The sequence below is a fragment of the Passer montanus genome, unplaced genomic scaffold (assembly GCF_014805655.1).
Source record: "Passer montanus isolate IOZ18808 unplaced genomic scaffold, ASM1480565v1 scaffold42, whole genome shotgun sequence".
Lineage (NCBI taxonomy): Eukaryota > Metazoa > Chordata > Aves > Passeriformes > Passeridae > Passer > Passer montanus.
This window is the reverse complement of record NW_024369041.1, coordinates 2,509,107-2,521,982: the sequence shown is the minus strand read 5'-3', so window position 1 is coordinate 2,521,982 and position 12,876 is coordinate 2,509,107. Positions and strand designations below refer to the sequence as shown.

General features: G+C 38.5%; 1 protein-coding gene across 13 annotated transcripts in view; it reads left to right on the top strand.

Annotated features, from left to right (window-relative positions):
- The window catches only part of LDB3 (LIM domain binding 3), a 115,768-nt gene that overhangs the window by 33,923 nt on the left and 68,969 nt on the right, over nt 1-12,876 (top strand). For all 13 annotated transcript variants that reach the window (XM_039719765.1, XM_039719773.1, XM_039719776.1 and 10 more), the window contains exon 3: nt 4,034-4,185. In XM_039719765.1, the coding sequence (XP_039575699.1) occupies nt 4,034-4,185 (152 nt within the window). The remainder of the gene's footprint in view (nt 1-4,033; nt 4,186-12,876) is intronic.

Below are 12,876 nucleotides of genomic sequence, written 5' to 3'. Positions count from 1 at the left end.
ACTCCTCTGCTTTTCTGAGAGCAGTGAGATGTTTGGTTTTTCAAGATAAAATCAGTGCTTGGGCTTGAGGCACTAAAGAACTACTATTAAAATTAGGTCTGTTGGTGTTACCCTGGATTGGATTTTGTAAATCAATTGACAGAAATAACTCTACCCTGAAACTCTGATGAATGTCTCGCTGTAGCATTAAATAAAAGCATTTGCAGCACCTAGCAACTGAAAGCTATGTTGTAGTCCAGAGCAAGGAGTTAAGACTATTACAAAGGTTTTCCAAAATCATTCTGTCTAGAACTTGCCCAGAGATTTGCTTTAGGAAAAAGGATTGGTGGTCAAACTGAAAAATACATATTTATCTTTGACAATAATATATTTCTCTAAATTTGTTACTTCTTTTAATAGAAGAGACACTGATAAGAGCAAAGTATAATTTGCTATGGAGACAGATCTGGGTTTCCAGTCTAATTCTAAGGCTTAATTAGCATTAGTCCTTCAAAAATATTTTCAAAAATTATTTTTAAATAGAAAATATTTAGGCTTTTTTTTAATAGAAACTATTTCGGAAAGACACAGTGAGCTCTTTTCTGCTTGTGATTTATATTTAGTAAATGTTTTAGTAGATCAGAGATGAATTTTCAAAGGAAAATACCAACAGATAAAAGATAAACTCTTTGCATTCCATTCCTTTCAGCTGGATCTTTAGAAATGGGAACAAGATAGTCTTGAATGTGCCTTGACACTTCAGATCTTTGTGCCCTGTGTCTCCATCTGCACACTGGTATTTTGTTCACAACAATTACTGACTGCTCTTGATGTCTGCTGGAAATGCATGCTGTGCCTTCACTTGAAACACTCACAGAGATGTCTCTCAGGTTCTAACTAAAATACATGTAATTTTGTACTTTGATTTTCATGTTTCATACAGATTATGCATCCAGTCTTTAATAATGTCTTCTATATAAAATTCTACAGGACAAAATAATCTAATGTGCTTTTAACCAGTGGGAAGACCTTGAGAAGAAGCAATTCTTTCCCGATACCTACTACTTGTCTGAATTGCAGATACAATAAATTAGATATTTTATACTTGTGAGTCTTGCTGTCTGGTAAGTAAGGCTAAGCTGATTTTTAGAGGTAAAGTGACATCAATGGAGCGCTGTCCCCTGAAATGGGAATTGAATAAATAGACTTGTATGAAAGAATCCCACACAGAATTTGCTACCCTTACACTTAGTTGAAGAAGTTGAAGCCCTTTAATTTCCTTTTTAGATAGTGACTGACTGAGCCATGGTTGAGGCTTTTTCCTTCTCCTTCACAGCAAGGTGCTCCTGGAGCTCCTTGCCTCAGAAACAGTGTTGCAAAGTTAGAAAGTCATGTAAATCACAAATTCAGAGTTACTGAGGACTTTTTTGTTTGAGAGATTCTTGTGATGAATGTTTTTTAATTCAGGTTGTATTTTCTAAAATATTAGGTGGAAAATATCCTGTTAGAAGAAGTGAAATTAGGTCACATTTTACAACCATCCCCTCCCTCTAAATGGACTCTCATTCTAGGAGGATTGTATTTGCTGTGACATGATTTTAAGGTATAGCAATTACCTGTGGGGCTACTAAAAGCAAAAGTCAGAGCAAGTGAGAGGGAAAGCAAGTGTGTTAGAGCTATGTTAAACTAGCCCAGATCTAGAGTGTGTTATCCTGTCTCTGGATGCTCTGCTTCTCTGGGTTTATTTTGTTTGAGGCATCACTGGGGAATGAAGGGAGAGATAGATGTGTTGAGTAAGAATACCCAAATTACAGCAGATGTTTGACTTTCAGGAACTGGGTTGATGTTCAAAAACCAGTGTTGTTGACAAGAAAAACATGTGTTGGGGGGAGTGTCCTAGAATTTGGAACCAGCATCACACAGTTAATATTCTGTGGCAAGAACTTGTATGTTTCATGAGGAGGTTAAAAGTGGTGTCTTAGAAAAGTGATAAGTGATGTGTGAAGATTATTTATTAAAAAAAAGGACAATTTGAAAAAGACAGAAGTTTCCTACTTGATGAATTCAAGCCTTACTGACTCATTTGTCTGAGTTTGGCTTTAGTTTGCCCTTTCTTTACTTTTTATTCTTTTGCAGATTTCTCAAGATATTTGAGGGACTAGGCAAGGAAGAATCTTTGAGTAACTATACAAGTATATGTGGGTGTACAAATGATCCATATTCTTTATGGGCTTCTGGATTCTGTGTACTTGGCACAATGCAAGTCAAAAAAATGGATAGAAGCTAATGTTTGTATAACAGGTTAGAAAAGCTATGCTTGTAACACAAATCTTTGGGTTTGTTTTTTGTTTTTTTTTTTCTTGTGAGGGTGCATTAGACTGCAGGATAGAACTCAATCTTTTAAACTACCTCAAAATATTTCCCCCATCCCTCAATTCCTTAACACCAGAAAAACATATTGGGGAATAGTACTGCCATTATCAGTCAGCTCTGCTTGCATGAGAACATAGTATTTGTGGCTGTCTTTCACTCAGAAAACACAGAACTCTTTGCTTCTATCTCAAATGAAAAGGTATTAAAACTTGTCTCTTTCAGTCAAATCAGTTCTGGGAATTACTTACAGTGCCTAATTCTGAAGTAATCTTTACTTTTGAATAGTCTGAGTATCCAGGGTGCTGTGTGTTCAAGCACTCTGATACTAGAGCTAGTGTTCTAATAAACTGACACCTCCCATTGTCAGACTACACTGTCAGTTGGGCTTCTGGCCTCAATACTGAGCACCTTTAACAGCGTGTTAAGAAAGGGCTTTTTCCTTTTTTTTGCTTATTCATCTTTGCCAGTAAAGCACATGAGCTAACAGTCTAGGAAATTGTTTTGGAAAGAGCATTTTTCTTTAGTATGTATATATTTAAAAGTGGCTAGAAATTTGACTTCATGGTTTCAGACTGGCAGAATTCACAGGGGACTTTTGGCTCATAATCAAACACATCTTTATTTTATGTTCACTGTACTGAAGGAACAGAATTTTTGAATGCAGCCTTTGTTGTAGTACTTTAGATTATCCTTGGGATTTTTAGTGAAGAATGCAAGGAAGTGAATTTCTAAGAAAAAAAGACCTATAGCTTATATCCATGCTCTTTCTGTTGTGGGTGCTGAAAGCTGGAGACAGCTCTGATGTGTTCATTAAAATTTGTCTGGCTGATGGTAGGTTAAGGCTTTTCTGCTTCAGTGCTGTACTGGTGTTATCCATACAGAAGCTGGGAGGGCTGTGTAAAATTGAGATCAGGGTGCTGTCCATTCAGAGAAGATGCAGTTCACAAGCTGACTGGAGCGAACAAAATCTGTTGCCACAGCGAACAAACAGAACTTTTGGACTGTTGTGTCAGTTGTTAGGTTTGTGGTTGCAGCACTGTGGTTTCTTATTTCTGAGAGTGCTGGTCTTTGGAGTGTGAGGTCCAACAGTTGGTGAGATGGGTATGCAGTAATTTGTGTTGGTAATGGAGCTGCAGTTGTATATGGGTAAGGTTAAGTAGAACAATTTCCTCTAAAGCCTGCTATTAAAGAAACAAAGTGTGCCGAAGGCCACTCACACACATTCATTTTCTGTCCCCTCAGTGAAATGAATTAATTGGGGGAAAATGGCTTTTAGGAGAAAAAAATAGAATAAAATCATGCAGTGGATAGTGGCTCATTCATTTTCTGCTTCTGAGTAATATCTTTACATACTGCTGCTGTATAGAGATAATGATCCCCTTGAGACAGGGATAATAGGTGGTAAGGGAACCACTACATTGTGCTTAACCTCTCAAAATGGAAGTAACAAGTAGATGGTGTCCTGGACCTTTGCAGAAGTGTGAGTTAACTTTGATTTGTTTAATTCCCATAAGTTTTGATTTTTCAACCATATAATAATGGATACAACTATTGTTCTATCTATTTGTGTATTTTTTGCTGTATCTATTCTGTACTATAATTCTGGGCAAGTTCTTCAGCTGTTTTGGATACAGAATGACTCATCAGGGTAAGACTTTTTCTTTTGTCTTTTTCCACACAGATCACCCCTGGCAGCAAGGCAGCACAGTCACAGATGAACCAGGGGGACCTTGTCGTGGCCATTGATGGAGTCAACACTGACAGCATGACCCACCTGGAGGCCCAGAACAAGATCAAATCAGCCAGCCACAACCTGAGCCTCACTCTGCAGAAGTATGTTGGAATAACTTAAACTCGTGTTCCTAAGGATAATGCATGAAACTTACCACTGAAGGCTGCAAGTTTTTTATCCCTGTCTGTTATTTGAAGTGCTCATGGCACAGATATGAGATGAAAAGCCAAAATCTGCTCTGATTCTTGTAGAAGTCAGCACAGACTCCTACAGAAATGGAATGATTAGGTTGGGTGCATCTGTGTGGGATTTAGCCTATTGAATACAGGTGTAATCTCATATCCATGCAAGCTTCTGTTAAATGAATCCAACAGTGATGTTTCTTCTCATGTGGGCAACCCAGTTCAGTCTGGCTAATTTGTGAACAACTGTTCTAGAGACAACAAACAGAACAAGTGTTACAAGTGCATGGGAGGAGCCTCGTGACAATTTGTGACAATGGTCTGGCACCTGTGCATTGGAAAGTCTGCTCTGTATCTGACTCAATAAGAAAGGTGTAGCCCAAGGGCAGGAAAGGGAGGCAGTAGAACATGGAGAGGGCAGGTTTTTTCTTAGAGATGTGATAAAAGTTACCATTTACTTGCCATTAAGAAAGCAGTTAATAGGTCTTTTAACTTCTGCTGGTTAATGTTGCTTCCAAGGAAACTTGTTCTCGAGTTACATAACCTTGCACAGAGGATTTCTGTAATAAATGCATTAATATTTAAAGCTCCATAATTATGGGAAGAGATGTAGCTGCTAATTTTATTGCATTGTGAAGAAGAAAATTTTCGTACAGGACAGACAAAGACAAGTAGAGAAAGCAGACTGTAATGTGGAAGTACAATTTCTGACAATATACCAAAGAATCTCATCTATGAATGTGCAGTAGAGATAATCAGTATCATGAACATACTAATAGCTAAAGAATAAGGGGTTTAGATGAAGTTTCCAAGACAGAACAGGGTACTATAAATCAAAATATGTGGCTGATTTTCCCCCATAGCTTTAAGTTTGTGTTTGAGTGTTCCAGATAGAGTAGAAAATCACTATCTTGATGCATGTGGTTGAATTCTCATCCTATCACCCACTTCAGCTTTTTTCTTCACTTGGAGTTACTGTGTTATTGCAAATATAATTTTGGTGGTTTTTTTGCAAATATTTAGATTGTTCTGAATATTTTTTATTTAAAAGTTAGGAAAAATCCTTTCTGATTGTTAGAATGTCTGTCTGATTTTCTGTTGAACCTTTGTATTTTTACATTGGGAGAAAACATTATTTTGCTTTGGGTTGTTCCACATTTGGTACTAATTTTCCTGAATATTGAACCCAAAAAATTCTTCAGTGTCTGCCTCTATGGCCTGGCCATAGAGACAACCTTATAAGTTTTAAAATAGCAAACCAAAAGTACTTATTCACAGAAGGATTTCCAAATTCATGACTAACAAATCCAGATTATCCTAATCATATCACAGAGACAAGTTACTTTCAACAGTTATTTTGATCAAGTGTTGCCAGAGATTGTGGCTGATTTTCCCCCATGGCTTTAAGTTTGTGTTTGAGTGTTCCAGATAGAGTAGAAAATCACTATCTTGATGCATGTGGTTGAATTCTCATCCTATCACCCACTTCAGCTTTTTTCTTCACTTGGAGTTACTGTGTTATTGCAAATATAATTTTGGTGGTTTTTTTGCAAATATTTAGATTGTTCTGAATATTTTTTATTTAAAAGTTAGGAAAAATCCTTTCTGATTGTTAGAATGTCTGTCTGATTTTCTGTTGAACCTTTGTATTTTTACATTGGGAGAAAACATTATTTTGCTTTGGGTTGTTCCACATTTGGTACTAATTTTCCTGAATATTGAACCCAAAAAATTCTTCAGTGTCTGCCTCTATGGCCTGGCCATAGAGACAACCTTATAAGTTTTAAAATAGCAAACCAAAAGTACTTATTCACAGAAGGATTTCCAAATTCATGACTAACAAATCCAGATTATCCTAATCATATCACAGAGACAAGTTACTTTCAACAGTGATTTTGATCAAGTGTTGCCAGAGATATTTAATTTGAGTAATCATTGTGCTTTTTTATTTGCTGACCTCTAAATTGCAACATCACCAATTCTAGTGGCCACATGATTAAAAAAAAAAAACAACAACAAACAAACACCCAAATAACATATAATTCAGATACTCAAGTTATATGGGTAAAGAACAACCAAAGAAAGCAGTAATTAAATAACATATAATTCAGATACTCAAGTTATATGGGTAAAGAACAACCAAAGAAATGTAATGGAGTGTTCCAGAGACTGAAATATGCTTGCATAGATAATAGATGTAGATATTTTGAAAATAAGGAAAATGGCATAAAGTAAAATTAAATACTAGTAAATAGATGATCATTTTCATTTGATAAAAAGCTGTTTTTTCTCAGATGATGTTTGTGCTCTGAACTTATACAATTAATGGACTCTTCTCTTCAGCTACTTTATGATGTGAGCTATTAGTTCACCTTGGGGACTCATTCAGCCTCATTGGGAAAACCCAATGAAAAAGACTGAAAAGTAATTTTTTTTATATAATTTTTTTTATTAGATGACATGAGGCTGTTCAAAAAAGTTGTGCTCAGAGGCATTAAGCTGGCTTTGCTTTGCACAATTCAGAATTTATAGACACTAAATCCTAGCAACAAATGATATTGACCAACTGAGGTACACACAGAACCCTATAAAGGATACAATGTCTTGAACAAAAGGCATCTCCACTATATTCAGGAAGTTATATTAATCTTGCCTTAAATTTTTTTTTTTCCTTGACACAAATGGGTTCATTTACCCAAGGACAAAAAGATTGTTAGCTTAGTCATCTGCCCAAAATGTACAATGTAATATCCTTTTTCAGCAAAGAATTTTACAGATATTGAATTGGTGAAAAGAATAACATGAAAAGAAGGTAGCAGTGACAAGGGATAGTAACTTTCAACCAAATAAGAACAAGACAGAAGAGAGGCAAAATCTCCTGGGACGTGGTTACCAGGAAAATGACTGTGCTAAGAGATCACTTTGACTTTTTTTAGACATGGCTTGCAGCAATGAAACTGGAGCAGTGTTCTACTACTATGGAAAAACAGCCCTAGTTGCCATAAAGAGCACAGAGATGGAACTGCTCACTTACCCTATTTGTATAAAAGTTTGTAAATGCTGGAAATCCTTTCCAATGGAAAAGGCACATATGTGCATTAGGAGCTTTGACTGTTGTGATAGGAAAACTTAAGCTCTAAATTGTGGTGATATTGGACATGTATGTGAACTAGTCACATGGTTCTACAGAATATGTTTCAAGGTCATAGAGAGCCTTACCAGGCAATCTGTGGGTTGGTTTCGCTGTTGCAGCACTGGAAGTAGAACTGATCTCGCTTTTTTGTCTGTAAGTCCATGGAAGAAGCAGTAGAATGTGAAATCTTGACAAAAATGCTCCGAGATAGAAAGCTTTTTTTTTTCCTAATGGTTCTTGGCTCTCAAGAGCAATGGCCTTTCCCTTTATTGGTCGTGGCCGTGAAGGTTTCATGAGCATTGTTTATAACCTGGCAGTTAAGACACTGTTTGCTGCTACTCACTTTTATTACAGCACTTCGTTCCCTGTGGACTTTTTTCAGGGTGGGGAACTGCTTGTTGTTTTAATTTGGCTGTCAAAAAAAGCTGTACATGGTGTCAGCACTTGTGCAGGATGTCCGACTGCAAGGCATCAATCATTGAAAAAAAGGAAGTGTTAAGAGCCCCCACTCATACTTGCCTGCCTAAACTGTGATTTCCTTCATGAACTTAGTTTTAATTCAAGTAGCACCTGCACTGTTCAAGGCACACTAACCTTCCATGAATGTTCAGTGCTGGCCTGAGTGGAGCTTTCCATGTTTCAGCCATGGCTTCAGGAATTTGTGGATGTCAAGTGTTTTCTGACAACTGCCTTCCCTAAACTCCCTCTTTAATTTGTTCTTGTCCTCTCAACCATGCTATGTTTTCACATAAACCCACAAAATTAGACTGGAAGTTTCACCAGTTATGCCAGAGGTTTGATCAGGCTGCCACAACTTGTTAGTGGCTTCAGCTGCATTGTCTGGCTGCCGATTTCTCTAGAGCCTGCAGTGTGCCTCCCTTTGCTGCTTCTGGGAAGCAAAAAGATGCAGCCAGGCAAGTGCTGGGAAGTTGAGGTATTTGGGCCATGCCTGGAGAAAGGGACCTGTCATACAGTGATGTGGCAATGTCTGGCACCCTTCAGACTAGCACTGCTTCATTAAGTTTAGAAGACAAAGTACATCGAGGATGTGAATTCTTTTTTGCTGAAGAAAGGAGCAGGAGTGAGAGGAGAAGGCAAGAAGTGTCTTTGGCACTGTGCATTATTACTCAGCAGAACTCCCATGAGGCACTCAGGCAAACCAGGCTGATATTCTAAAGTGTTACATACCTCAGTAGATGCCTTAGAAATCTGCATTGCTCTAGGTGTACTGAGGGGGGATTGGTGCTGGTTCTGCTGGACTGTGCTGTGGAAGGCTATGATTATACTCTATAATGGCCTGGGTTGGGGTGGAAAAAAGACATTGCTTTGCTTTTAGTCTTTTTGTGACCTCCTGGAGTTCAGTTCTCAGTCATTTTTCAGTATCAGTTTCTAATCAGTTACTTGAGCTACACAGCTGCCCTCAGGCATTTTAATTCTAGGCCAGTCAAAGTTCATCTTTAATTGTCTGTCTGTCCCACAGATATTAGGCCATAAACATTGGATCATGCGGTATTCAGTTCACAGTGAAAAACAAAATGCATGCAAAGTCTATTTTTATTTCATACAAATGGATTTCTTTCTTAAATGCACAGTAAATACAAAAAGAGAGCAGCATTATTTGTCAACATGTTTCACTGGAGCGTCCACAACATAACTCAAGTAATCTGATCAGCCTCCTTGGAAAGGATTCACCAAATGTACTGGCTTAGTTTTGGAAAGTGCTGTAACATGAGTGTGCCTCATTCTGCTGGCACAAACATTCCTGTGTCACTCTAAGGCTCCGCTTTGGCGTCACTCTGTGCTGCTGGAGAGGAGCAGGGGAGGTGGAGACTTCTGTGCCGGGTGCACATTGACAAAACTTCCCCCTCCCAGGGCATGCCAGTGATGCTACCCTTTGCTTTCAGACAGTCACAATTGGCTGTCTTTTGCTGGAAAATCATGAGCTAAATAATTTTTTTCTCTACTGAAAGGGAAAGTGTCAGAGGCGAGGCTATGAGAGACTTATGGTAAATATTTAATAGCTTTCCTTTTTTGTGCAGCACCAAAAGATGGCTGATCCTGCAGTATTTATTTCAGGCCTACTATAAATAAAGCATGTGGTGACAGCAAACTGCAAGCAAGGGGAACTCAATGGTTGTTGTAAACTGCTTTCTTTTGTCTGAGGCAGGGTGTAGTAACCAATTCTGTGCATGTTTTAGGTCTGCTGATGGGCACATTTAAATCAGAACCAGAATAGGGCTGTATTTATGCTCAGAAGAATTAAAAGATGGTATCTGTTCCAGTTCAGCGCAAATTGGAACTATATATACAATATTGATAAAAGCATGGTCTGAACTAGTTGGACTATTCAAAGTATTAAGCAGATTAGTAGAAAAAAGAACACTAATGGTGGATATGACATACCATACCAGTTAGCTTATTTTGCTTACACCTGTTACTGTAGAACTTCTAAGTCATCTGCCACCAACAGCCAAGGGTTTTTTCCGTCCTCCTGGTGGTTCAATATGCTTAACGTGTTAAAAAAGACATATCCCACTACTGGGTTAAGGAAGCTACACTGTATTACTGAAAGAGTCGGTTCTGGTTCTCCCTCACTCTGTGTGAAATAGAGGTGTGCCCAGTTGTGTATGCAGGTATGAGAGGACAGTAGGATTTGTTTACAGATGTCAGGCTATCATTTGAACAGGACTGTGAGCTACTCTCTCTGAGTAGTAACATTTAGTGCGGATGAAATTAATGAGTGGCTATTTGCATGGAAAATGAAATAAAATAAAGTATCAATGTCAGTCACTGGAATAAATACAAATATATTCCTTACATGAGCAGTTTAATTTAGTGGATTGCTATTTACACTCACTGCATAAAGTGTCCTTGTTAGTTTTAGAAAAGAGCCTGGAAACTGTGGATATATGCCAAGGCTTTAAAGGGCAGTGAAGTTTTCATTGCAGCAAGGTTCTGCTTAGGGATTAGAGCTGTTCTCAGAGTGCACATCACTTTTTTTTTTCCCCCTATACCAGCTTAGAGGTGAGTTTAAAATTCATTGTTTTATGTGAGAAATATTTTCTGGATTCCCTAAAGATAATCTCCATGTGAATTCTTTCACATATTATATTTCACTCACCATGGAAAGGTCAAGATGGGGACCATGGGCCCATCTCACCCAAGCCAGTGGGCTGGCACAGCTTAGTAAATAAACATGGCAGTTGTATTCTTTCAGACAACCAGTTCCTGTCTGCTTTCTGCAAGGAGGAAGCAGACACATTAGCCAAAATGTTACAATAGACAGCAAGGTCACAGTCTGTTCAGGCTGGGACCTTTTCCTCTTAATGCTGATTAGCTTAAGCACAGTCATGGAAAAATGCAAATTACACACTTAAAGCTAAGTGGAATGGATGAAAAAGTATTTTTCAGAAGTGGAATAAGGAATTTTTTAATCAGGTAAAACACTGAGGCTTTACCAGATAAGTCTTTTAAATGTTCTTTGTACCTATGAGTTTTTTGGTTTCCTTTGGATCCCTTTCACCATGGTGCTTCTTGCCCATCAACCCCTATAAAAGCTGTCTGCCCTAATTTTTTTTTCTCCAACAAACTCTTAATTATTGGCAGCCCATTTTTTCTTGCAGTGATAACCAAGGTCTGTTTAGCCTGGCTGCTGGGCAGTGCTGGGGTTGGGCAGCTCCTGGTATCTGTGCTGTCCCTGGCTGGTGGCTGCTGGAGCACACTGATGCTGAGCACTGGGTACATTTTTTTCTGATGATCTTAAATGAAAAAGTCTATTTATTATTTATAAGTTTACCTTCAGTAGATTTTTTTAGCATCTCTCAGTAATTATAAATAATCAATCTAATTATTAAATCATTAATAATAAATAGCTATGCCAAACTTCAGGTTGCAAGTGAGCTACTATATCTGAAGTTTTTATGCTATTAAGCCTTGATTCCTCTGATAAGCCTGACTGCATTTCAGCCTCTTGTTTTTGATTCTGAACCGACATTGTCTATAACTAGGCAATGCAAATTCTGCAATTAACCAATTTATGTGAGAGTAGTGGCTTCCTATTTATAATCCATACCAATTTAGGTATTTCTGAATATTTCAAGTGTATTGTGGGTTTGTCTGCACTGGGCTTCACAAATTTGATATAAATTAATGTATTTCTTCAACAGTGTTAATGGCAATATACATCTACATCCAAATTCAACCCATGACAGCATAAACAAGTTTTGTAATGAAATTAAATTTCCTGGGTTGGAAATTCACATTTTTTTATGGCTTACCCAAGTTTTCAATAGTGATACGTAGTGGAAATTTTTGGAAATGGTTTAAAAACTGTGCCAAGACAGGAAGAAGCAGACAGAGAAATAACCTGCCTGAGTAAAAGTGTCCACACTCCTTGAAGGTTAAAGGTGTCCACACTCCCTGGAGCTTGCTGTGTGTATTGGGTGAGTGCCAGGCATGTGCTCAGCATTCATACATGGCACTCTGTGGGTACTGTCACCCCCAGGGCAGAGCTGCAGGGATACTGGATAGCCTCCCTGTTTGCCCATACAAGCTGCTGGGATGGAGGAATTTTAGGGTCAGTACCAAGTCAATTAAGAGCAGATGGAAGCATTAGCAGCGAGTGGCTCCATTCAGGAGGGAGCAAGCTGGAGGGCAGAATGTGGGGCAGTTCAGGAAAGGAGGGATTTTCCGCAGCAGGGGAGGAGTTAGGAGGATACAACAGGGACTGTGCAGATGCCGGAGAAGTAGAAGGGGTCAAAGAGAGATCAGGAGAGCCTTGGAAAAATCTCGTCTTTTCACATACTGGCTTCAGTTTGTTTTCTTTCCTCCCTTCCACAGAAATCTCCAAGGCTTCTCCCTTTTCACTTTCCCTTTCTATCCCTTAATGTTTGTGGTTGCCTCTGACTCAGATCCCTTTTAAAGGAGAATAGGCATTACATACTTCCAAACATCTTTTTTATTGGACAGCTGCTCCCTTTTGGGCTGATGCCCTCTATGCCTAACAAGCTTTTGTCCTTATGGCACTGTGGGTGTGGGCGTTCGGTCAGGAAACTATAATTGCCCAACTTGCAATCTGAGTGCAGCATAATGCAGGGAAATGATTAATGAATCAGTCATCCAACCAAATGCTAATATTTGAATTTGCCATTAATATATAGAGACCAAAAGTGGTGCTAGAACTATTTTTCAATTTTATTGAAGGCACAGATGATACCCTGAGAGAGGGAAAGTAGGTCTGATCCTAGACCCAGAGTGATCACAATTGTCTTTGAAGTACTGTGAAATGTTCAGGGATTTGTCTTTGTGATTCTCATTGCAGTCACTAAGAGTGACAATGAGAAGTCACTAAGAGTGCTTGCTGAGGTCCCAGGCAGAGCACAGAGAATTACACCACGGTATCATGGGACTCGAGATTTTGTGTGCAAGACTTAAAAACAAGCAGCAGTTTCTGCTTGACTGCTTAATTCACTGGTTAG